This window comes from Aquila chrysaetos, chromosome 10, assembly GCF_900496995.4.
Source record: "Aquila chrysaetos chrysaetos chromosome 10, bAquChr1.4, whole genome shotgun sequence".
NCBI lineage: Eukaryota > Metazoa > Chordata > Aves > Accipitriformes > Accipitridae > Aquila > Aquila chrysaetos.
In genome coordinates, this window is record NC_044013.1 from 13793307 (window position 1) to 13819419 (window position 26113).

Here is a 26113-nt window from a genome sequence, read left to right on the forward strand (position 1 = left end):
ATCAAACTCACTCTTAGACTGCTTTGACCATCACCTTCCAGGTAGTTGGGTAGAAAAGGTTCATTTAGCTTCCTATTTTCCCATTGAAGACACTTTCTTGGCTTTTTCCCTTGTTTGCATGCTGGCAGGTAAGTTGAGAAAGAGCTTAGTACTTCCAGACCACTAGCAAAATGAAGACATTTTGTGACAATCTAGGGATTTGCGGTCTATGGGGTATGGGATCTATGACCCCCCAGCTTTTATTGGGCTGGGGCAAATGTATGGCTCTTATAATCCTCTGTTATATCTCTGGGTTGCGTTAGGGGAGACGCAAGTAAACCAACAAAAATATGCAGTGTGCTTCATAATCATGTAGTAAAGATAGATTTTTTTAGTATAAAGCAGATATATCCAAGAGTATCAAATTCCCAGCTCTGTCGGTACCGAAGCCCCCACAGCGTTATTGCTGCCTGCCCCATCCTGTGCTGTTGGTGTCACTGGGAGGGACCATTCTGCCTGCACACCGTGAAGTGGCCACTCAGAATTTTTTGTGAGCTGGGATTACATTGTAAACTGAACATCCCAAGGTATCCTGGTCAGCCAAGTCTAAATGCATCCCATTCTCAGAAATAAAATCTATCTTTAGGAATTTGAGCATTTTCCCTGCCAAAAAAATCCCAAGTCTCAACAAGTGTTGCAAATTCAAAATTGATAAAAGAAAACCGTCACTGTTGGCTCAATCAAAACATTTCATTTCAGCAGTGTTGGAATCATTCACATTAATTGAACCTGTGCTTTTTGAGCAGGCAGGTAGAATAGGTGACCTCCCAGGGGCTGCTCCTGCCTACGTTTTGCTGTGATTCTATGATTCCAGTTTCAAAAAGAAAGACCTTTCAAACCAGCAGAGGAGCTTTTTCTTTCACAAAATGTCGAAGCTTGAATGATTTCAAAATGGATCTCAATCAGTTATAGAAAGGTTTGAATGAGGTCTGGACTCAGTAAATTGGGAGATTGCTGCCAATTCTTTGTGCCTTTGAAATAGGATGGTAAGAACATTTCATGGCATTAAGTGAAAATTCTGACAGAACTGACTTTATAATCTACATTGTAAACTGAACATCCCAGTTTCAATGAATCAGTGTTTTCCTGTGTGTGTCAGGGGAGGGAAATCCCCCCCCAACCTTGTATACAAGAAAAAAATACTTCAAATAGTTTGATTTATATTCCAGTATTATGTTAAAGAAACAAACAGTGCCTTACTTTCTCCATTAGGATATTATTGTTCAATCCTTTCTCCTATCCCAAGTTCTTGGTCCCCAAATAATCTGGCGACAATGAGTTTTACAGCTAGTCATGTATCTTTGAAAAAATAAAAAAAATATTGCTCTGTACAATATTAAAATAAGATGCATCCAGGTGCAACACGGTGCACCTTCTGCTGTGAGATAAGGAAAGAGAGAGCCAAGTGCTGGAAGAATAAGAGGCATTGCCATTGCAGGGAAGGAGCAGTATTTTTATGTATATAAAAGACCAGTGTTCCACTGGCAGGGAGAGAGGGGAGTCTCCAGACTGAGGAATCAAGGCTTTAGCAGTGTGAAAGGCAGTGGAAGCAGCAGGTAGCTCTTCTCCCCTGAACAGCTCTTTGGAAGACATTCCTATAGGGAGGTTTTTGTGTCTCAGGGTGCAAGAGCTCTTACTCCAATGATCCCTGTCCTGCTTGAACACCACTTTGTCCTCAGGTCCTCACCCATCTCAGGCACCAGCACTCAGTAAGTGGGTGGGGGGGTTTTAATTTTTTTCAGTTCTGTTAATCAGCTTGGGTTAATTTGCTAAGTGCCACAGCCCTATTAATTCCCACCCTTTCCACTGCTCACCCATTAGCCAAGATACCTTCAATATGCTTACTGCATCCCAAGCCATAGATAGAAGTCCAAGGACATCCTTCAGGTTTGCTGCTTTTCAGCATTCATAACAAAAGAGATGCTGCCCTTGCCTGGCACCATTCCAGCTAAGCATCTTGCTGAGCTTTACAAACTGCAGTTAATCCCAAGAAATGCTTTGAAGGACAGTATTTTCACCCCCCCATCAAGCTAGGGGATCTGATGGAGAGGTTTAAGGCTGACATTTTTGCTTTCTAAGTTTGGAGCTTCCATTTCTAGATGAGAGAGCATGAGAGGGAGGGAGGTGGGTCTTAGCCTTGTCACTGCGAGCTGTGGCATGATGACGTCATTGCTTCACTTTGTTCCCCCCATGCAAAGGGCTGCCAGAGCTGTGGGCACGTGGTTCCCAAACAAGACCTGCCCTTTATCAAATGCCTGCCCTTCCCTGGGCAGGAGTGATGCCATGCAGGGCAGAAGTCAGAGTACGGTCCTGGCTTATCCTGCCATCCTGGCTTCTCATTTACCACTTCAGCCTTCTCAAAAACCCACTGCAAAGCAAAAATGCTGCTGTTGCTCATGCAGTCCTTGCCAGCAGGAGCATGGGCAAGTCGAAAGTCACTGGGCTTGTGCCAGGTTTCCCTTTGTGGGAAGGGGAGATCTGTGCAGGTATGCCACCTAACAGCTTCCTTCAGCTTTTCTCTCCCTGCTCCCTCCCCCTTGTGCACCCCAATTCCTCTGCCCTTGCACTCTTAGATACCACCGAAGCTGTGTTCGACTTCATCCAGAGGAGCCGCAGGATGATCGTGGTCCTGAGTCCCGATTACTTGACAGAGAAGAGTATCAGCCTCCTGGAGTTCAAGCTGGGCATCATGTGCCAGAACGCCATCGCCACCAAGCTTATCGTGGTAGAGTACAGGCCACTGCAGTGCACCCACCCCAGCATCCTCCAGCTGAAGGAATCCGTCTCCTTCGTCACCTGGAAGGGGGAGAAGTCCAAGCGCTCCGGCTCCCAGTTCTGGAAGGCGTTGCGGCTCGCCCTGCCACTGCGCAGCCTGAGCGCCGGCACTGGCTGGAACGAGAGCTGCTCCTCCCAGTCGGACATCAGCCTGGACCCTGTCCAGAGGAGAAGGAGCCAGCTGAAAGGGCAGCTCGGCCCGCGGGGCACCGCAGCAGGGACTCTCGTTCCCGGAGGGACAGCCCCAGCCCCCGAGTCAAAGGCCAAACACCGAGCCAAGCACTTCTTGACGTGCCAGTGTTGTGGGACCTATTGCAATGGCGGCAGCAGACTCAAGCGCAAGCATCGGGCTGTGGCTGAGCCCAGGTGGGACACTCATCTCTGCAAGCCGGGCTCGGGCAGGCCTGCGGTACAGGGGGTTCAGGGCAGAAGTCGACCCGAGCCCCCGCCGGCACAGGCTCCCGCTCTCGCCCTCTGCCATTACAGCGACCTGTCGAACAACAACGACTTCTACGTACTCTAGCCAAGAGGCTGACAGCACCGCAGGTGCTGCCCCGGCAAAAGAAACTCACCGCAGCCTCAGCTAAGATATTTTTATGATATCGCAGGCCGACGCGGTGTCGTTCACTGTCAGTCCCACGCCAGCACGGAGGACTGCAGCAATATCACCAGTGCTGGTGATCTGAGCCAGGGACCTGCAGCCACACACAGAGCAGCGGCTCGGCTCGGGGCTGCCTGCCTGGGTCCTTCTCCTTAAGTTAAACTGCGAAGTGGAGCTGAAAATGTGTTTCTCTAGCATTGCTTTTCCCCAGCTGTGGCCATTGTTGCTGCAGGGCTGCTGCTGGGGTTGGGTGCGGGAGGGCAGGTCCCCAGCCAGGGGTCGGGAGGGAGGGAGGGGGGAGAAGCTGTGCTCCTGGCAGTAACCTCTTTGCAAAGGGTAAAACTTTGCTAATGAGGGCAATGGGAGTTCCCGCCAGCGCAGGAATGCACCGTGCAGTACGGTGCGTTATCCACTGTGGTTTAAAAGAACTTGGTCAAAAGTTTTAAGATAAGTCCCTTCTCTCTAAATAAAACTGATTTCTTTAACCTGCTGCTGTTACGAGTGCCGTGGGAACTGGTAAACGGTGGAGCCTTGTTCACCAGGCGGTGCCTGGGGAGGTGGTTTGCACAAGCTGTCTGAGGTCCCCTCCTGTTCCCAGTGCTTCCAGTGGGCTCCTGGGCTCGGTCCCTCTCCCGGGAATGAGGGAGATGAGATTCATCATTCATATGATGAATTTGTTCTGTCAGTTGCCTGGCCTTTCGTGCAGCAAGAAAGAAAACCATTACAAATCTAGGGAAATATGATTTTAAAAATTCTCTGAGTAGTCAATGAGCTCAGGGATAGGAGCAAGACCTAAAACACTCACAGAAAACCTCAGGCGCTGAAGCTGAGGGGTCAAAACTCAACCACACTTCATTAAATAACTGAAAGAGCCTTTGAACAGTCTCCTGGGGCTGCTGTTTCAGCAGCCCGTTGAGCTGGCTGTCAGCAGCGCTTCCCACTCTTCACCCGCGATGAAAACTTCATTTGCCTCATTCCGCTTTGTATAATGACTTCTCTCCCCACCGAGGAAGGGTGCTAGTCCTGGGAGCTGGCCGCTCACCTTCAGCTGATGCTCAGACATGCCAGACTGGGTAATACACTGCATTTGTTTTCTTTCCCTGTGACAAAAAAAAAGGCCGCCTTCACCACTCTGGTCAGTCTAGTTGTTGCCTCAGGTTGGCAAGCAATTATTTTTCTTCTGCCTTGGAAATATGAACTGAGCCCTTGGGGTACGGGGTCTGTGGCCCCCAGGACAGAACCTTGTCTGATGTCCTCAGGTACAGCCCTAGTGAAATTGCTGGAGCTGTGAGGAAGGAAGGGTACACGTCTCACCCATTTTAATAGTGCTGAAGCCCAGTTATAAGTCACACATTGCTTTCCTTCCCTCAGCAGCCACTCTTCCCCAGTATTGCCTCGACTTTTTCTATCCTTTCCTTCCGAGATCGAGCACAGCTGATGGCTCTCCTGTTACAAGTCTCTGTGAGCTGAATCCTAACAGCCCTGCTGCAACAGACCGAGAAAATAGAAACCAAAAAAACTGGTGCTGAGTCAATCTAAATAAAATAAGGGCAAAAAAACCCTCCTAGCTCATAGGAATTAGAAATTCAGACTCTAGAGAAGTTTCCAGGCGTGGATTTCTCTGTAATTTTAAGCAGACACATTGTAAATAGCTCAGAAATGTTCTGTCCATACGTGACCATTCTTGGTCATCAAAGACGAGGAGCAGGAATGAGATATTTGGAAAGAAAGCTGATAAATTGCAGAATGCTTTGTGAGAAGTAATCAAAATACCATTAAATGGTTAAATGGTTCTAGTTGCTTACAACTAGATGGGGGATGGTACTGTCAATGAGTCTGGTAGAGCTGAAAGCACAAGCTACAAAATACGAATAATTTGCAATCAATCAACCTCCAGAGTCAGCATATTTGTTATTTGTTGGCATTTAAACAGCTTTTATTTACAGACTTTGCCCTTATTTGACTGTGGTGTTGTCTCAGTCAACTACAGCAATCCAAAGACATAGGAAACAACAGCTGGAACTTCTAAGAGATGATCAAAATGGCCAAATCCAGCCTTTTGGGGCAAACTGTCATCTTTTCATGAAACAACAAATGCAAACTGGTAAGGACCATTGCTTCTCCTGTTGCTTCAACAGAGCTAGTGCAATTTTACCACCCCTTTTCCTACCCACCAAACGGACCCAACGTTCTGATTGCTCTCATAACAAATACTGAGACATGGTGGATTTCAGGGTGCATGGAGACTTCACCCCCAGGGCCAAGGTCCCAGAGCCCAAAGGCACACCGTGCTGGATAGGATGTCTCAGCAAGGACACAGGGACCAAACCCTAGAACTAATTTCCATTGTATTTGTCTCTCATCCTAAACATGTTGCTTAGAAATACCCTCAAGTGCCAGCATAAGGTCCTGCTTTATGACCAGAACAAACTCTTCACAGAGTTGAATTCTGCTCTCTGAAAATTAGTTAAAATCTGTTCATGTCCCATCTGACATGACTGGTACAGATGCACTGTAGTCACTGCTCTCTTCTCTGGTACACATATATTTGTCAGTTGTATACAAAAATGCAATCATCTCCAAAGTTAACAGCGCAATACTATAATCCCCTTCACCCCACCCAGTCATTTCAAAAGAACTGTTCAGAAGGGAGCATAGTTAGTATATATGGAGAATTTCTACCATATCCTAATACAAAAACATTCATACAACATTGTATATCCTACCTATGGTGTGCAACGGTACAAGGCTACCAGGTCATAACGTGCAGAGCCATTTGTACAGTATTTCCACTGTTACCTAGATGTTTTTAATCTGTGGAAGGCTGGTGGTGTCATGAAGATGCTGAACAGAGCTAGCTAGGCAGTTAGGGAACACAGGCAAGCCGCTTAATCCATCTCAACATCAACCTGTCTTCACTTTAGTGACTGCAAAGCTCTGGTACCCAGGACGTCTCTCCCTAGCAAGTTCCACTGGACATGCCAATAATGGGCTGCCCCTCACATCTGAAATGTTGGATGAATCACTAACCTGCAAGAACTTAAACAAATTCTCTTCCTAACATGAACAAGATTTTTATTCTCATCTATTACACTAGACACTGATCTCAGAGCATCTGATCTAAGTGTATTTATAGCAGACATTTTCCCAAACAATGAGAAGATTGTGAAGAATCAACAGATGCCAGAAATAGGGAAAAAATGCTTCAAACCTTTAATCTTTGCTCCACATTTATAATTTTTTCTCCCATGTTTGATTCACCACAAATATCTGTGAAGGGCGGCACCACATCCAGGATGGTGTCTGCCCAGTGTGACATACCCAGCGTAAGAGTATAGCCCAGAGGCACATCATGCAGGCGAGGGGAGACCATATGAGGGTACGCAAGAGGGTGCACCCATAGTACGGAGCTGCAGCCTGGGTGACATAGGTGCTTGCTGTTCACCGCCCAGGCACTTGGCTTCACCCGGCACCCAGGAAAATGCGGTGCTGTTGTGGAAATGCATGAGTTAAAACACTGTGGCAGGAGTAGGGAGAAACACTAATGAATGAACCCATAGCTGCCTGCCCAAATCTGTGTGGAAGAGGCAAGGTTTGACTCTTTTTCACGTGGGTGTTCATGCTACGTATCATTCCTGGTCAAGCTGGGGAGAGGCTGCAGCTCTAAAAAGACATAATAAATGCACCACTAGGCCCCTTTTGCAAATATGTTAATGAGACACATAAACATTGCAGAATGGTTTGTAGAAGAATATGACTTTAATTCTTCATAATACCAGACACGGTAACGACCAGACATCAGGGGACACAACATTTACACTGATATGCCTGTAATCAGGATAATGATTTGTACTTTACTAAAACATATCTGCCACAAAGTCATTTGGCTTGAAAACATCAAAGAGTTTTCCAACTCATCAGTATTTGTTCAAGTGAATAATCACCCTCACCCTTAACATCATGCCTGATTGGGTTTTTTGCCTGGTCTTTGCTTCCAGACAGGGTTCTTGTTCTACCTTCCTCTGCTGCAGCAAAGAGACTTCTCAGGGATTTTTCTGTCCGTGGGGGTATTTGCACACTGTTGCCAAATCATCTGGCAATCCATTGCCCCTGAAAGGTTTGTTCTCAAGTTTTCCAAAAGGTTTTCTTCCTTTTCTTTGCTGTTTAATCATTTTCAGACCGCAGGAGGCAGAGACATCTCTCCTGTTGCCTGGGCTGCACAAGGAGGTGAAGTCCCTGACCCATGGTTATTCACTGCTTCCCACTGACTCTTTCCTTTATGCCACCACATCTCAGTGGGAAACCAGACTTCATTGCTTGTCTGCTCCAACACCTTTTCCAAGGAGGTGTTATGGCTGAGGTTCCCCCCGCCACTCCACCGGCATGATCTTAGATGAATTTTTTGTTACACTGCACTGTATCTGCTTGGGGCCAGTTCATCAGGCAAGCCAGATCACATCGCATGCTCGGTGAAGCGGGAAATAGCGATGACAGACAATCTTTGTGCCATCTGCCATGGTTATTAGCAAATGATGTTTTATTTATCTCCAGATCAGCCATGAAGACACTGACTCCCATTAGAAACATGTTCAATGACAAGTTTTCATCTTTTGAGATCTATAGGTTAATGGATGAAGAAGCAAAAACCTGCTGTTAATGTGCACAGGGCGTTGCTTACAAAACACTACCCACATCTATGTACCCACAGTTACCAGCCAAGCTGGAAATACTATTGATGGAAAAAGGTCATTTGGGAATATCTGCTCCCATTGATCCATGTTCACTGGCTACTAGTTAATTACACTGACACCTTGAAATTCCATATTTAGGCAATTCCATATTGACCAGTCTGGGAATGAGCCTGCAGTGACCCATACAGATTCACAAAGAACTTGAGTTTCCTGTTCACAGGAAATCCCATTGTTTTGTTGTGGGGTTTTTTTTCCTCTCCTGTCATCAAACAGAACACAAATAGCACAAGATGATATCAAAATTTTCCATGAAATTTTCTTAGCAATCCATATCCACAGCACATGGAAAATATTTGATTCCCATTTTAAGTCCTATTGTCTTTAACATAAACATGTTTTGAAAAGTTTTTTAAACAAAGCTCAAAATGTCTTATACCAAGAGTGTCAAAAACATGTTGGTATTTCTTTTCTGTTTTGCTTACAGCATGCTTTGTTAAGACTTTCAACTTAAATGAAAACAGCATTTTCCTTTGAAAAACAGCTTCCATTATAAACACACCATCAGATCTGCATTGGTTATCAAACTTTCCCTTTTCTGCATATTGGCCCAGCATTATCAGTTTTCAGTATTTGCAGTTCCCCAGTCTTCTAAGATTTAATAAAGAATTAGGTCAGTGATGCCATGAGTTCCTCAACCAACCCTCTAGCAGGTGAAATGCCTCCAACTGTATTCTTACAGCTAGCTGGAAAAAATCAACATTTGCATATCAGATTGTATCAGCTCCTCAAATCTCACTCATGTTTGTGTATTAGGTCCAAGAACTTGGCTGTTGATAATGCCTTACTACCTCTTTCCTCCTATATATTGCCAACACAAATGGAGATGTCTCTGAAGACAGTAATCTGTGCCTTCTGCTTTGCTCACACTCTTTCAATGCACACTGTTGCCAGTGAAAGAAAATTCTGCTCCATTCATGCTTACATTTTAATTTCATGCTCCTTTCTGGAGGCAGGCAAGAGTAACATCTATCATTTTGTTTCACATCTCTGCCTCAAAAGCATCTGCTCCACTTGTGGTGACGCACGAGAGAGCAGCTGCTTGCTCCCATTCAGTATCATCCTCACTGGCACATGTTCATTTACCTGCATTTAACATCCTCATGGAGTCAGACAGCATTTCAAACTCACTCACTATACCCTTCAGATTTGCACACATGAAAAAAGACCCAAACAACAAATATCTGGCTATAATATCCACATCTATTTTAGCTGGTTTCATCCACTCCAGCTGCATAATCCTGCCAGAGTCCTGGTTCACCCAAACAAGAGTAAATGCTCAGGTTGTCTACTTTTGCCCAGCATTTGGCACAAAGCTGGACTTGAATGGAGAAAAGTGATGACATTTGGTCTATATCAACACCTAGTTACTACCCAGCTCCTTAAATAACAATCAGACCCCATATAAGGCTGCTCTGTTAGGGCTGGGTGCTAGTTTTCTGCTTGCTTGGCTTTGTGCTCCCTTCTCCCTTGAGGTCTTCAAGGATACAGTTTAATGAATGCCAATAGTGTCAGCAGAATCCACTCATATCACTCTAATTTTAAGTACTAATTATTGCTTCTTTTGGTGTGTATGGAAATAGACCCAAGTAACAGGGCTGAGTTACCCTTTTCCCTGGGGACACCTTGCACCTCTGTTTTGCTTTGTTCTTTTCAGTGAGCCAGATCTCTCCCACACACCCCCTCTCGCTCCTGCCAAGCTCCTACACACAGACATTGTTGGGAAGATGCCCAGAGCTCACTCCAAACCTAAGGCTTTGCTCAGTCCAGTTCAACTGCTTGCAGCTACTCTTACATGAATTTTAGGCCAAGGGAGCACCCAAGGTCACCGCCTTGTAAACTAGATCAAGATGATTTAGCTTCCCATCCTCATTTCTAATTTAGCTACCCTTCTTTCTTGCCTGTCTGTATCTGAAGCTTCCTGATAACCATTGTCATGCACACAAGCAACATCCAAATATTTCCAGGTGCTCTGCACACCAGCCTGACTATTAGAGGGAGACAGACTTAGCAGGCGGTTGGGACTCACCATCTGGCTGTTCTCCAGCCTACCTGCTTGCTTGCTTTCTCTCACTTATTCCTCACTGAAATATAGCAGCTTGCCTCCTGCCCTTATACCCCTCCGCTATAACAGTATCTGGACAATTCAGTCTCTAGCACATTCTTTCTCCCCATCCTCCATGGGTAAGGAAGTGTGTGCCAGGTGCTACACAGATGTCAGGAGACACCTTCTGCTCTAAAGAAGCTCTAGTCTTATTTTGTGTGATCCCCGCTGCCATACATAGCCTGACAGTAAACTTCCTGAAGGAACACGAAGCGTCCCCAGTCTGGCCCTGCATACAGTGAAGAGGTCAACACAACAGATGCTTTTGAGCAGTGACTTCATCAGCAAGCGTGGTCCAAATCTGTGTGCAGACCCCTGTCTGCCAGTTACCAGCGTAATGCCGGAGCATCCAGATCCGAGCAGCCTGCAGGGTGTCACCTCCTGTCACCGGCTGCTTCAGTTTGGTAGGTAGCTTATATTTAGTCTCTAGTAGGTCACGTTATGAAAGGAGATGGAACAAGGATAGATGTGGCAGAGAAAATAGATCACACTGTTCCAATTAAAAAATGTATTCATCCTGGCATTTTCAGTTGTACTTTTATTTATGATAGAGCTAATTTTGGGGGGGAAGGAAATACAGCACTCGGCAGGCAAATAGCAGCTCTCCATTATAGTACTACAAAGTGAAACTGTGCCCACTCATTTCACAGACCAAAGGTAACCCTTATTATTTTCTGTTTAGCCAATGCTTTTACAGAAACACTAGAAGAAGAGCAACTTGCCCAAAAGAAAGCTCTAGGGCTATTGTTGAGTAAGCTGCCTGGCTGACACCTTAGCAGCATTCCCCATTAGCTGCTGTCATCTTTATCACTCAATTGGAATAACTACTGCATTATTTGATTTTCATTGATTTCTTCTCGGGTTGGCATTTGGCCTTTCTTTTTAAAAAACATATGCTGTAACCTCCCTCCTCTTATAACTAGGAATAGTCAGAAGCTCTTGCTATCTCTCATCCCTGGCTGCTAAAAGCAGAGCAGACAGGATTAATACTAGACTAGTTACATCAATATTTTCCTTCATTTTGAAAGACAGAAAGCACCAAATAATTAAGTAACATTGTTAGCAGGTGGCAGGGAGAATCCTTGCAACAAGCCCACCTGCAGCTACTCCTTTACTGCCTCAAGCAACTCCTTTAAGTGTCACCCTGTTAACTAATCAGCCAATGCTTATTAATTACATCAGCTGTATCTAAAGAATATAGCTAGGCAAGCAACCCCTCACAGAAATGACTGAGAAGCAGGGCTGGGTTGAGGTGTATCACCATATGCCTGCTTTGGAAGCAGGTGGAGGAAGTGAAGGTTACCAGAAATCATTTTTCCTATGGATCACTGTGGTAAAGTATGACTTATTATCTCCTTTAAGAAAAAATACTGAGAGGTGGATATCTGAGTACTTCCAGATACCTTCCTCTAGATAATTGCTGCTGGTTACATAGAGACTTCATTGCAGAGCGGAGAGAGAAATTTTGCATCCATTAGCTTAGTTTGTTCAGTTTAAATACAGCTTCTGCATGGTCCCTATGGAAAAACTGAAGGCAAATGTGCGGGTACTTCCCTGCCGCTTTCAAAATGAGCTCCTTTGAGTTTTGGGGGTCCAGATTCCCAGTACTTGCAGAGCTGACTAGACAAGATTGCTCTCCTCTGTGTATTCTCACATCCTGTTACATGCCAAATACATGTTTTAACTAGTGAGCTTAATAGTCTTTAGTGTTCTCTCCCCATGTTTTTGTGAAGCTCCACTAGACTAGCTGTTGCAATGCACAGGCTATTCTGGACAATCCCAGTCTGGATCAACTCAAGCCACACTTTTTTTTCTCTTGAATTTTTTTTTTTTTTTTTTTACTACTTACTGCTCCTTCTCTGCTGGCCCATTTGAGTTTGAAGAGATGCATGTAGAATCTTGCAAAAGCCTGACACTGTGTTCATGACTTGCTCTGCACAGAAGTAGTCAGATAATCAGTAATGATAACTACATGTGAAATCCATAACCAGTTTGTCCCTTTCCCACTGTGCCATCAGCTGTAGCTAGTACAGGCTGATTAACACACTGGGAGTATATCACACCTTTCTGAAGTGCCTGTGGTTTGGGGGTAGGGTGGAAGTGTGAGTAGGTTATTTTGGCCTGCTTTGCATTTTCAGAGATGTTTGGGCTCCCAATATATGGCTTCATACATGAGGGTGAAGGGTTCATTTTTTTCCTTGTAGCTGGAGCCTTCTAGCCTGTGCTTCCCTGTTAACCCTTGCTATGTTCCTAGGGCTGGACAATAATCTACAGAGATTAGTGGCGTTTTCTATAGATGGAGTCAGACAGCGCCCTTCAGGTGCAGCCTGAAAGGCAAGTTATCCTCATAGCAAATGCAACCAGCAGTTGGCCCTTCTCTCTGCATTAAGCACCCACCAGAAAGGTCAGTAGGTGGCTGGCAGGGGGCCCTTCGGATAGGATGGCAGCACGGGGCTTGGCCATGGTTTGTCCTGCTAAGAGCACTTCTGCTGGCGTCCACCTCTCATGGGCGCTGGGTTCATTCACATTTCTACCACAGGACAACACACCTTGCCACTCCAATAAGGCAGCTCTTTTGAGATGTCTTGCTTGCTCTGGACACTCTTCCATGGATGCGTCAGCTCCTATTGCGTTAACGCGCGTATCAGGAGTGCTGTGATATTTGCTCTATGCTCAGGATGGGAGCTCTTCTAGCTTCCCCCACCTACTTCACACGCAGATACACACACTTCAAGCTGTCCAGTGTATCTCAAGAGAGCAGAAAGTATTTGCTAAAAATATTTATGCAGAAGTTATTTATGGCCTAGCCCACATCAACCCTGTGGCAGCCGTTACACAACGCTGCACAAAGAAGCCCTTATCTGAAGGAGCATACAGCCAGTTTTGCAGCCCACAAGTTACCAAGAGGCGATCCTACTGACTTTTCAATCAAACCCTAGGAATTTGAGGCCTGGACATTCAATTTAGATGTCAAATCTTGTCAAGCAGGCTCTGCCAAGCTGCTTTCTCATGCCTCCTGATTTGAAGGGGGCTCTGGTAGAGAGGATCAGAAAATGCTGTACCACTCCAAGGCACGGTACCTTTCTCCCAAAAAGCTGGGGGTAGGCAAAGCATGTCTCCCTACCTGGAATTTAGTTCAAGATTAGAATTATCTTCTCACTCTACATGCTGTAGAAAGCATTGGAATAGCCTGTGGATGGGGAAGGACACTCACCCCTTGGCTGACACTGGGCACATACCCACAGGGCTGGGCACAGAGATCAGATCTGGTTCACAAACACACTTCACTGCTAGACTGCATATCTAGTCTAGGTGGCTTTTGGCTCAAACTCTAATAAAGGTATGGAGAGTTTATAAAAGCCCTATTTTTTAAAGAAATTACTCAAAATTCAATGCAAGGAAGATCCAGCCTTTTGTTCTGGACTATCTCCACCTTCATATAGCTTTTTTGATTACGTTTATGGTCTGCAGTGGCCTCATGGGTGCTGATCTTTAAAGGTCTGTACTAAAACTTCCAGCCTCACCTATTATGGTGAGGACATGAGAAGTGAGCTTATTCAGGTAAGAAAGCAGAAGATACTCTTGATATAATGACACTAGTGGGATGCAAATGTACTAGAGGAATGAGAGGAATATTAGTACTTCCCTACCCAGCCGTTCAGTACCAGAGCCTGTGAGTCGGCAGTGGTTACAGCATAATTCCTGTTTACTTAGAAGATGGCAGAGGGGAAAAAGCATTGAAAGCCTTACTGCTGTCAAGCTAGGATCACACACATCAGCTTCGCCCTTCTCCATCAGCTCACTCACCTTCTCAAGGAATTCAGATTGGTTTGACACACTTGTTTTCATCAAATCCCTGGTGGCAGGTCCTTATCGCTTCATTATCCATTTGGTACTAATGATGGGATGCTCAGTAACCACTTACATATCCTGGCTCCTGGAAAGGCTAATGCCCAGAGCCCCTCTCTGCCTTCTTTTTAAGATAAGTATTACACTTTCCCTTTTCTACTCCTTTGGGACCTCTGCTGTCATCTTTGCCTCCTCAAATGCAGTCACTAATGGTTCAGAGGTTTAGTTCAGCTAATTCTTTAAGCACTCTAGGGAGAATTTCAGCAGCCCTTGCCAGCTTGAATACATGGGGTTTTCTTTAAGTCTGGATATTTCTTTAAAACATTCTTCCACTATGCTCCGTTAGAGTAACCTATTCCCTTAATACAATTAACTATCTTAATTGCTTGGTTAGAATTTACTTGTTTGTGAAAAATAGAAAAAGCTTTCTCTTGCACCTCCACCTCACTTCTTGTGGATGGCCAGGCCAAAGCACTGCCTTCTCAGGACTCTTCACAGAAAAAGGGACACAAATAAACGTTCAGTGATGGAGAATCAGGTGGGATGTAGGTGCGGATAACAACTGTCTGCTCTTGGGAAAACCTGAATGGGACTGCAGGATTTTGTCAACAGCACTTGGTTGCAGGTGGACAACTCTGAAAGGAGTTTGTGCCCTCCTATGCGTTTGCTAATTTTAGTGCTGCTAAATCTGCCTTGGGTAGATTTCAGCAGTGTTCACCGAACCTGTCTCTGTGTTATCTGGGTTGCCCAGATTGAGGAGAATGGCATCCTCGGAGCTCCCATCAAGGAGCCATAGGAGCTTCATCCTGCCTCAGCTGTGTCCAAGCCTACCCTGCAGCTTGGCAGAGCTGGAACTGCCCAGCAATACCCATATTTTTGCCACTGAAGACCCATATCTACATGAAATAGGCATGAAACCGGCTCATTTAGATACATATATTGGAAGTCAGAGGAGAACTGCTTTTGATTAATGCTTTCAATTGCTTCCTGGCATTCCTGAGTTGTTCTGTGGGATGGCTATCAGCTGCCACTGTTCAGAAAAGAACTAGAAATTTCTCTTCCTGATGCTTTTCTACCTCTTGCAGCTCTCAAGGAGAACTAAGGAACATGATCCATGAAAATCAAGTGATTCAGTTCTAGTTTTCCAGGTCTGAATCAGTTATGAGCTATTAAGATCAGTAGCAAACTAATGTGCAATAACAAACTAATGTGCAAGAGGCTATCAAACATCTGCTGCTGTGGTTTTCCTTCCTGTGAAGCACTTGGTTATTATCAGAAGCAAGATCTTGAACACTTGGTTATGGAACAGTCACTCCTATGTTCCTAAAGGGTCAAAAAACAGGAAGAAAGTTTTAAAAGCCTCAAAATCATTGTTTTAGCCAATCAGGATTTTCAGGCTGATCTGATTTTGAAAGGACCGTCTGCATTAGTTTATAGTCCTCGGGGATGGTAAGGCTAAGAGTGGATAGGCATCTGCATGCACTGTGAATGCAGGTAAACGGAGTTTACCCGTATAAGAGCAGCCCGTGTCTTACAGACACTTTCCGGGTGCATCATCTACCCGGTTTTAAAACTCATTTAGCCAGAGCAGGGCGGTGCTCACACCGAGCCTCCTCGACTCGCCTTGCCTGATGCCATCTAGTGGCTACCGGGGGCCAGGAGCTCTTAGCCAAGAGCGCAGAACTACAACAATAACCCATTTCTGGGGAAGTGAGCACTGCAATTAACAATTATTCTTGGAGTCATAAAGTTTAAAAATCTGATGAGTCCACTCCTAATAATCTGCTGGCATTAATGAAGTCACCGAATCCATGGCAGAGCCCAGCACAGAAATGGCTCAGCAGAGTTCGGCCAGCTGTAGCTTAGAAAAGCCCAGCAGGAAACAATTTGTGGAAGTGAGTTCTGTGTAGAAAAACACAGAAAAGGAACATCCTTAAAAAAACCCAGATGCTAATGTGAAGCGCTGGGTATCCAGCATGGATATGGAGCCGACAGCGGTTTCAAACATCATTACAGACTTCAGGTGAGTCTTTCCCAGTTTTTTCCAAATCCTTCTGCAGTAGGTCTAAGTGATTTAACAACCAGAGCCAAACATTTCTCTCTTACTAACAGTATCCCAGCTGATGACACTGATTTGCAGAAAATCCTAATTAAGGCTGAGTTCTTAGGTGTAATTAGGTATCGTAATGCCCAAATGAAATATGTTTTGAAATCAGCAACTGAGCAAGTCATCTAATGCAGCCTCTTCTCTTTCATTCACAAATTAGTTGGGATGGACTCTGGAGTTTTTTTGTTTTGTTTTGTGTTTGGTTTTTTTGATGTTGTGTTTTGCGTGTTGGGTTTTTTTTCACTCACTCTAGTCAGTGGTGTGAAAGAATGGCTTCCAGCCTGCCTGGAATATTCCTGTTAATCTTTGCACAAAAGTTCAAGACTATTTCTGGGCTTAAGTTTTCCATTAAAATTCATTTATGGTCCCCAATTTTTTTTGTTCAGTGAACATTAGTACTCAAACTGCCTTTCTTAACTCTTTTGTCTGAGTATTTGAGAAAATATTAGTATTTACTCATCAAAACCTCTAGATTGAGTTTGAGTTTCTGTAAAATAGATAGTTTATATGTAAAATCAAAGTATTTTTCCATCACATGATCATAACCCTAATTTCTGACTGCATGAGTTGACTGTATAAGCATTTCTAAATGGAAATTTGATTTCTTTTCATTTCTGTGATACTAAGGAATCTAACTCCATTTGCTTTCTTGGATTATCTTGGATTGTAGCAAAAGTCTCTCTAATCTAGCAAAGACAAACTAGCATTTTCAAAATCTAAAATATTAGTATTTATTCTTAAGTTTAAAGGAAAAGGATTTTCTATACAGTGTTTTCAAAGAGTTTGCTTTCCATAGAGCTCAGCAATTGCAAATATCTAGATATCTACTCTAATCCATCTCTTCCCTTGCTACTGTTTAAACAAAGATCAGTGTTATTATTTTTCCAACTAAGAGCTCTTTTAATAGTCACTTATGCAGACCATAGATCACAAAGTCTATGGCCCCATAGATCACAAAATATGAGCTCATGTTCTGATGAATTGTCGATTGTTTCCAAAGAGTTGGTAGGCAACATGGATTTGGAAAGGAATGTGGAGCAACTATTTTTGCTTCCATTATTCATCCATTCCTTTTCCCCCCCAAATAGCTTCTTTTCAGTTCCAAGGCATGTGCAGACTAGAAATAGCATCAGCCCTGGAGGATTTTCCTTTACAATTCACTTGGACATTCATTCCCCAATTTAGGGTGTCTGTTCTCAACTTTTCAGAATAGCATCTCCTTCCTTTGCTCCATCCCACACGCCTCCCCAGACAGAGGTGACCAGGCTGCTTCGGGTGAGGGATATTCTCAATTAGGCCAAAGAAAGTTGGAACAACCCCACTGCTTGTCTGCCAGCCAGCAGATGTAGCAGGACTTGATTTTTATTAATTGGAATAGATGGTGCAAAATTCCCTGTTTTATGCTTAATAGTCACTAGAGGGCAAAGCAGGTCTCCGTAAGGCAATCCTGCAGCCCAAAGGGAGGTTACCTGGCTCTTGCCTTTGGCTCATGAGGCTCTGGTGTGGGGTCCTGTCTGCAGGGATAGAGCTGGACAGTCCCAGCCTGACTGCTGATTTACCTGGTTTGGGACATAATCAAGTTTGCCCAGAGACAGCAATTCTCGTGTGTTTCTGGTTTTGGAACGCAGTGTTGGCACCTTTGATCTTGTTTTGCTTGTATAGGAGCATCTTATAAGGTCAGGGCAAGGGTTCTTGAAGCCCAGCGTCCACCCAGTCATGCCTCTCGCTACTAGGAGATGCCAAAGGACAAACACATTGAGCTGTTTTCCCTGGAATCGACTCCCAGCCAGCTGTGGCTCAGATAATTCAGGATGCAGAACTTGGACCATTGTAGATAACATGCAGTTTTCTTCTTGAATTTCAGATTGCTTTTTGCATCCCAGTAGCCGTTAGGGATCTACAGCACTCTTGCACAGAAGGCCCAGAGTTTACTTGGGCACTGTGTGAAAAAAATACCTCCTTTTGTTTCTCTTGAACATGCTGCCTGGGTGCTTCATACCATGTCCCCCAGTGCTGATTTTAGAGGCAGCAAGCTGAAGCCACCTTGCCATCTTCAGCAAGCCCATGGTGAGTTAAAGTAGCTCTGCCATGTTCTTGCCTATTTTTTCTTTTCTGGGGTGAAAATCCCTAGTGTATGCAGTGATTTTGACAGTCACTATGTCATTCATCCTGCATGGCTGATCAGGAATCACCCCTTGAAGTCAGTGTGAAGCTAACCAGGAAAAAGTTGACTGAGAAGGCAGAGAAGGACACTGGGAGAATGACTAGAGATGACAACTCCAGGGCAACAGAACATTTTTCTTGGCGTGGCTGAATCCTCAACATATTGAGAAAACCCACCTAAGCCAGGATAATAAAAGGTGCCAATGAAACCTGAAGTATCTCATGTGTAGGTGTAAAATCTGTTGATGCTGTCCCAAAAGTAAGCTATTTTCATGTTGGTGTGCACTAAAGTGCCTTTGGAGAGTGCTTATGCATCAAGAAGCCCTGGCTCTTTAAACCTGCAATTTGTGCTGCTGAACTTGCTGATTCTCAGCATCTTGATGAATATTAAGTCTCCTGAAATTAGGAGCAGAAATATTTTGGTGTTTCTAAAATAAGTGGTGGACTTCAAGATCTGCTGACCAAAAGACTTCAATCCAAAATGTTCCAGCTTTGGGTGAAACGCTTATCCCCCCCCCCACCCCCACCCCAAACCAAACAAAAAACCTTCCACTAGTCTTCACAGACCTGAAAACCTATTTTTCAACCAACTTGGCTAGAAGTTTTTGAGTACCAAGATTCAAATCAATGTCTGCAGTCAGTCTCTATCATTCCTTACTCTGCCTCTAAGTCCCGCTCATGTGGAGAGTGGAAGTCACTGGGCCAGCTCACATGGCAGAAACAGTTTGGCTGTTGGCAGGTGTACCTGGTGCCATGGAGGTGGGTCGACCTCCAGATGGAAAGAGCCTGCAGTGGGCTGACAAGGGATTTCATATGAGGAGCAAGATTTCCCTTTCCAGAGTGCCAGCATATTTTTTTCCTGCACAGGAAAGGTTTTTCTGTCCATAGGGCTTTACCCTGACATGGCGAGTCAGCTCATAAATAGCTCCTCAAGTGAGTCAGTACATCCAACCCTGAGCCAAAATCAACAAAGCCTGTGCTCAGGCCTTGCTGCTGAGAAATAATTGCTTTTTGAGTTGTGCACATGTCCTACATAGAGCCATTTAGCTGAAATCTTTTATTACCTTGAAATCCCTGAAATGAGCAGGGTGCCTGTAATGGTCAGGGAGGTCTATGACGACACAAAAGAGGTTGGAAAGGCCAGTTTCCAGTCAATGGGATCACAGATTTGCACCAGCGGGCATCCAGCTCCAATTGGCACTCTCAGCAGAGACTGCTGAACTATCTGTGGGCAGCACACGTGGCCCACATGATGCAGAGTGAGGCCAGAGCATGCAGCAGTTGTTGAGCCACTGGCTGGAGCTACTTTGCTTTTGGGAAAGACGAACTCTCCCAGCTCACACTGAGAGTCCCATGAAAGTCAATGAGAGGGTGTATTTTATTTTGATGTTTCTATATTTGACCTTACTGCAGGAAGGACAAGGATCTAAGGCTACATTTTCTTTACTTCTACCCATTTAAAATGAGGCATCTGAATGCCTAGTCTGGACTTTTTGATCGCTAAGCAGCCACAGCTCACACTGAGCACAGGGATAATTGTAAGTTCTCATCACTTCTGGAAAATGGGCCATTAAATAGGTCATTAAGTATAACATTAGCTGCCTCATTTCAGCCACCCAGGCTGAAGAAAGTTGGCTGTTGAAAGGCAAACAGAGGCTCAGATTAGCACTGGGTGCAGACTGGCTGGCTATGCTGTTGCTTCCTGCTGCACCGCAACAGCACAGGCAACCTGGCAGCCTTCGAACACATGCCATGAAGTCCACACTGATGTTTAATAATCCACATTCTCAGGGGTAATCAAACCTTTCCTGAAACCATGTTTCCAGAACACAGAGTAGATCCACAGCCACACAGGACCTCTGAAAGTGGCAATCGGTTTTACATTTTTAGATGATTGACTCATGCCTGGTTCAGGTTGGAAGGTCGTTCAGACAGTGGTTCTTGGTATCCTACTGTGAAATGAGTTGGCTGCTGTCCCTTTTGGAGCCTGCCTGTCCACAGGAGAAGGATGCTGGTTCCCCACGTAAGCGGTCTCCTGTGAACAGGAGAATGGCTGTACTGCCTCAGTCCAAAGGTCCATCTATCCTGATGTGCTGTCTCCAGCAGTGACAAAAGCAATCCACAGGAAAACATTTAAGAACTTGGCAAGGACATATGATTCTCCCAAATGCAACTATTTGTTGCTGAGGAACTGTCAGAGCCAGAAGGAGTTTCTCTGTCTTTAGTAACTCAATGCATTTCTCTTTCAGGAAGTTCTTCTGTCCTTCTTGGTCTTACATAGACTTGTAGCACCCACAGAATCCTTAGAAGGGGATAGGCTGAATGAATCTGAGAAGTGAATTGGAGAGGATGGATATGAGAAACAGGTGGAAGCAGCATGAGAAAGCAAGCCAGCTTTCTTCTGGCTCAATTTCTCCTTGATGCAGCTGTAAGGAGGCCTTTTCCCAACATGCTGAGTCTTTGTCACAGCTTTGGATTTCCTGAACCAGCTTGTGAAGAATCAGGAACACAGGGAAAAAAAATATTAGTGAGGTATTTAGCATGAACGTGAGCAAAATAATCTGACTATGGGATGACCCCACCCAAACCCACATGTGTTCTATAGGTCCCGGAAACAAAACTGAGGGCTCAAATAGCATCATTGTACTAGAGTGAGCTCTCTTTTTTGAAACATTTAATGATAAATGTTTAAACAGCTGCCCTCATAGGATTCAGGGAAGGAGAGCAGTAAGGCATTGTCTTGTATCAAAGCCACAACTGGACCTTGGCCAGAGCTGAAGAATTTGTAGGTGACCTGAGTACATTTTTCATGCATTTTGCTGAATCCCCTGCATGGTGTAACTTTCTCTGTGGGAGATTTAGCCAAACAGTCTGAAGAAAAGAAAGAAATGTGGACAAACCAGCTTCTGTGATTTATTGCCTCAAAGCCATTCAGTAGAGATTGTCCCAGCTGGTCATAAACTACATATTTCCTACTTCACTGGAGGGGAAGAAGGGTACTGGATGCACATTTTGCCCAGATAGAGATCTCTATTCTTTAATTTATCTCACACACTTAGGACAAATGAATAGTAGTGTTGATCTTATCCCATGCTTAATTTCTTGTTTATTTTTTTTCTTTTCTCAGTCTTACTCCCCCCCCCCCCTTTTTTTTTTTCCACTACCCCAAGGTCAGGTGAGATTTACAGAAAGAAAAATAGGCCCATCCCTTACTTAACAAGATGAGAAGTTTCTTACATTAGCTTTATGTGCAGCTGGAGGGTTGTTAAAACTCACAGATCAACAATCTTTGAGATCAAGGCAGAGCAAACCATATTCATCTCGTATCCTTAGTAACCATAATACCTTACCTGGTGTGATCCCAGAGCATACAAATACTCGAGGAATAGAGTCCTTATTTTTTTCTCTTAGCACTGCTAACTGTGATTTTCTTCCTAAATATGGATTGAGATTACAGATCCATTAATTAAAACCATTGCGAAGACCTGAGTGTGTGTCTGCATGAGTATTTCAGTTCAGATCAGGAGCTCGCTTTGGAAGTAGATGGGTTTGCATTTTGGTGCCATCTTAAGGATGCTTGAATTAGTGTCCCTTTGGAGAAAACTTATCCGGAGTACATGCTCTCCTAATCCATTCCAGTCACTACTGGGAAATCAATCCCTAGGACCAGACTCTGGATGGCATGAATTAAAAAGAGAAATTAAAAAAACCAAACCCCAAAACAATCCATCCATGAAATACATTTACTGTGGATGTCAAGTCCTCAGCAAAAATTTTCCTGGTCCATGGCTCTGCTCCTCTGAGTCCATCGTACTTGCAAATATGGGCATAGTCTTACAAAATCCACAGATGATCCTCGGTGAATTTGAAGGCTTCATGGCTAGGAAATTCCAGCATAAACCACAAAGTAACAGTAAGAAATTAAATGAGTCAGAGGCTGACTGTGTTGTGTCACCTGTCTGCCTGCATGCCATGTGAAATGCAACTTTTTTTGTTGTGACAGATAGGAATTGTTTAAAATATGAGTGGTCTTTTATTATTTCCATGTAAATAAAATTCTTATTTGTACAATATGCCAAATTGTTGGGGCTGGGAAACCCTCCTTAGAAAGGGAGCAACCCTGGGTTTCCTCTGATGGACCTGTATGTGCCACAGGACTTCAAGAGCAGCTTTACATTGTATGAAATTTCATGCCAAAACATTTTCCACTAGGAAGAAATTTCATGCCAAAGCATTTTCCACACATCCAGAAAATCGTTTATCATGAAGGCATTTATCCTTTGGGGTATGATGCTGCCCACCTGCAGCGTCCCAGCACTGCCGATGGCTTGTCCTTCAGCCTTGGGGCCAACAACCCACTGACCATCACAGGAGTGCAAATCTCCACGTCTCCTCCTCTGCCACGCCCTTCACCTCCACCGCCCCTTCAGATGACTGTAATCAAATCCTTCTTTCACCAGAGCTGCCTAAGGTACAGTAACTGTAGCACTACGAGGGCAGAGGGTGCAGCGTGAGGGAGGCTGTGCTGTTGGGAGTGGGATTAAGTGTTCCTCGCCATTGCACCTGGATGTCTGTGCACCAGCCCCACGCTCTGACCTGAGTGTACACACTTTGCTTTTTTCTGCTGACAAAGAAATCAAGTCAAATCAGCTGAGACTGATTCTTTTGAGAGGTAGAGAAGAGAAAGAGAGCGAGATGGGCTGACACGCATCTGATCCTCACAAAGCCACTGTACAGGCTGGTGGACAGGTAGCAACTGCCAAGCAGCATGTCCTGCTCCGAGCTGAGTCAGAGGATGTGGAGGTAAAAAGCAGACACTACTTCTGCCACCTTGCTACCCCCAAGGATTAAATATCTTCCAGAAGTGAGCTGGGGGATCATTTTGTTCAAGTGTTGGCAAGATCTCCGAGTTTACAGTGGCAGATTGTGAAAGGTTTCTTGATTTATTCCTTGGGACTTTCCATAAAACTACTGAATGCAAACTTCTTTCTCTCAGACACATGCACGTAGGTGCCAACACCCCACCTGATGTCAACCACCATTTCAGTAATAAGAGAGACTCACTTTATCCTCAATTGTTTACCCATAAGTAACAGTCACCATGAAAACTTAGAAGAAGGTTCATGATGGTGCTGAAAATCAGAACAAAATTCGATGTCTAGCTCTCCTATGCATTTTTTGTTAAAATATTTTATAATGAAAAAAATTAAGTAAGTTCTAGAAAAGGTCAATAGTTCTGATCTTTTGCTAAAAACCTCTTTGGCTGAAAGTTTGCTTTCAATTAAGATATGTTACTTCTTCAATAACCAAAAGTTTTAAATGTTCTTTTTGCAGGACTTTTAAGGAAATTACGGGCAATTAAAGGGTAAAGGATTGTTAACAACTCTGACAAAATAATAACCTACTGGATCTACCATGTTCTATTTAATTTTTAAATCTGTGAGGCCTGATAATGCTGAAGTGCTGTACCATCAGCACCCAAGAAACCCGTGATCTGGTGTAATCTGTAGAGGTCGATCCATGTAACTGCAGTTGCTTTTTGACAGAATCTGACTTTAGGGATCTATCCTTTTCCAGACAATCTCGGTAGAAGCCTTGCCCTCTTCTTGCCCATTGTTTTCCCAGGCCTTTGTGGACACAGATTTCATGGAAGGAAAACTGATACAGAGAGAATTAATCAGCCGACCTTCCTTACAGATATGAGATCTGCACGTGGAAATTCCTTACAAACACAGGCCTTGAAACTCAATGTACAGCCTCGGGATTTAAGGGCATATTTGAACTTAGCAAAAATAAGCGACTCAGTGAATATGAATAGTCATGGCCTCAGTTTTGCAGCTTACGTACCACTTCTGCAAACACAGTGGTTTATAATTGACTGAAAAGAGAAATACATCTTGCAACACCCACCAGCTTCTGCAGTGTGGGTAGTTTCCTAATGGGTTTTCCCACCTGAGCGTGTCACTGATCTGTTTTTATCCTGTGGAGAGGTAGCACCATGCTGGCCATGATTTCCTTTACCTAACAGGTGCTGGTGATATTTTATTTTGCAAATGAGGCATTTCATGAACTATCATGTGAATAAAGAACTACTACAGCTGAGGCGGGGGGTGGTGAAATGGAAAGAAAGGGAGGGAGGGCAAAGAATGACTTCGCAGACAAATCCTCCACACTATTGAATCTTTGCTGGCACAGAAAAAAAAACAAACATCAGGAAAGTCATGCTTCAATTCTCCACTGTGGCATTATCTTTTTCCTTTTCTTTTGCTAGTTCAAAATACCTACAAGTATGCTGCCCTCCTTGAAGCAGCCTCCTTGAAAATTAAACGTACATTTCAAAGACTGTGTACAATATAACTCTGTGTTTGGCTTGGAGAAATATTTGTTAGGTGGAAAGGAAAAGGAATTTAAGTATCTGGTAGCAAGCAAATGTCCCACCACTGCCTGGTCAAAACACGTTGAAAGTAAGGACAGGTCTTGATCATGCTGGACAGGAGTTGGATCTTGCGACTTTAGAAGAGAGATGGAGCTCTTGACAGGGCATTGCAAAATGAAATACCCCCAAAATGTGTCAGACACACATCCAGAGATGGGTAAGTTCACACTTGCGAGTGTGACAATGTCACGGGGATGACAGTGAGGACTGGTTGCCTCAGCATCTGTCCCCGGTCCTGGGCAGGGTCCTGAGCTCCCTGTGGCACAGCTGTACCACTGGATGGGCCGTTACTAGCTGGTTTGAAGTGTGCTGTATCTACACACATGGAGCAGAAGCGAAAATACCTTATGTTATCTGATAACAACCCCTTCCTGTTCCCCCCTGTTTTGACCTCTTTATCCTCTCAAAATCTCAGTGCGTCAGAAAAATGTTAGTATCCCATGCATACAGATGGGGACCTAGAGAGAGAGAGAACTGGAGACTGCTGAAATATTGCTGCTGGTTTCTGTTACAAGTTGCCCCACAACATCCACTGAAGTTACCACTGATGAAAGAATGAGAGGCGTTTTTTCATTCCAAATTTGGCAACTTGTTATTAAGTCACTTTTTTTTTTTTTTTTGGTTCCACACTTGAGCCCAATGCTTCCAAAATAGGACTTCTGGCAAGCCAGCAGGAGAAATAACGATGAACTCACCCTCCAGGTGACATACTCTACCTGCTCTACATTCTCCAGGCAAATCAGGAAAAACAGCCTATTTGGATTGCCTTTTGTTTTCTGAGCAGTGTACAGATGATTAGCTCAAATAAGTGGGTAGGACTGAACTTTCTTCGTATATATTTGTTCTGTCCTCATTTCTTTTCATTTGGTCTCAGGTGCCAAAGCACATTACCATGATGATGAATATACGAAGGTCTTGGAAAATTAGAATTAAATATGTGTATTTTTTGTAAGTTGAGACATCATATAAAAGGGAACTCTAAGTCTAGTGCAAATAACTATCAACCTACTTCTGTTTGTTTTTCAGTCCAATTGTGTAAACGTGCTGTGCCTCATGTTTTAAAATAATACTTGAGCTGAGCTGATGCCAGGCTGCATCTCTCTTCTCTCAAGATACCTAAGCAGCATGTACTTAGCTAAGGAGAACAGGACAGGCCCTTGAGTCTGGTGTTGTCCAAAGCTTTGATGCGCCACTCACCCATCACTCTGCCGCTTCATGGCTGGGCCAGGGGTGAAACACATCTGGATTTAGTGTCTTGCTTGGGCACTAAACAAATCAAGAGGAAAGCTTT

The 26113-nt window shown here is 44.2% G+C and overlaps 1 protein-coding gene across 7 annotated transcripts in view; it reads left to right on the forward strand.

Annotated features, from left to right (window-relative positions):
• Positions 1 to 3662, forward strand: part of LOC115347332 (interleukin 1 receptor accessory protein) — a 50120-nt gene extending 46458 nt beyond the window's left edge. For all 7 annotated transcript variants that reach the window (XM_030028595.2, XM_030028599.2, XM_030028597.2 and 4 more), the window contains exon 11: positions 2613 to 3662. In XM_030028595.2, coding sequence (XP_029884455.1) covers positions 2613 to 3337 — 725 coding nt within the window. In that variant the 3' untranslated portion in view covers positions 3338 to 3662. The remainder of the gene's footprint in view (positions 1 to 2612) is intronic.
• The last annotated feature ends 22451 nt before the right edge of the window (positions 3663 to 26113 follow it).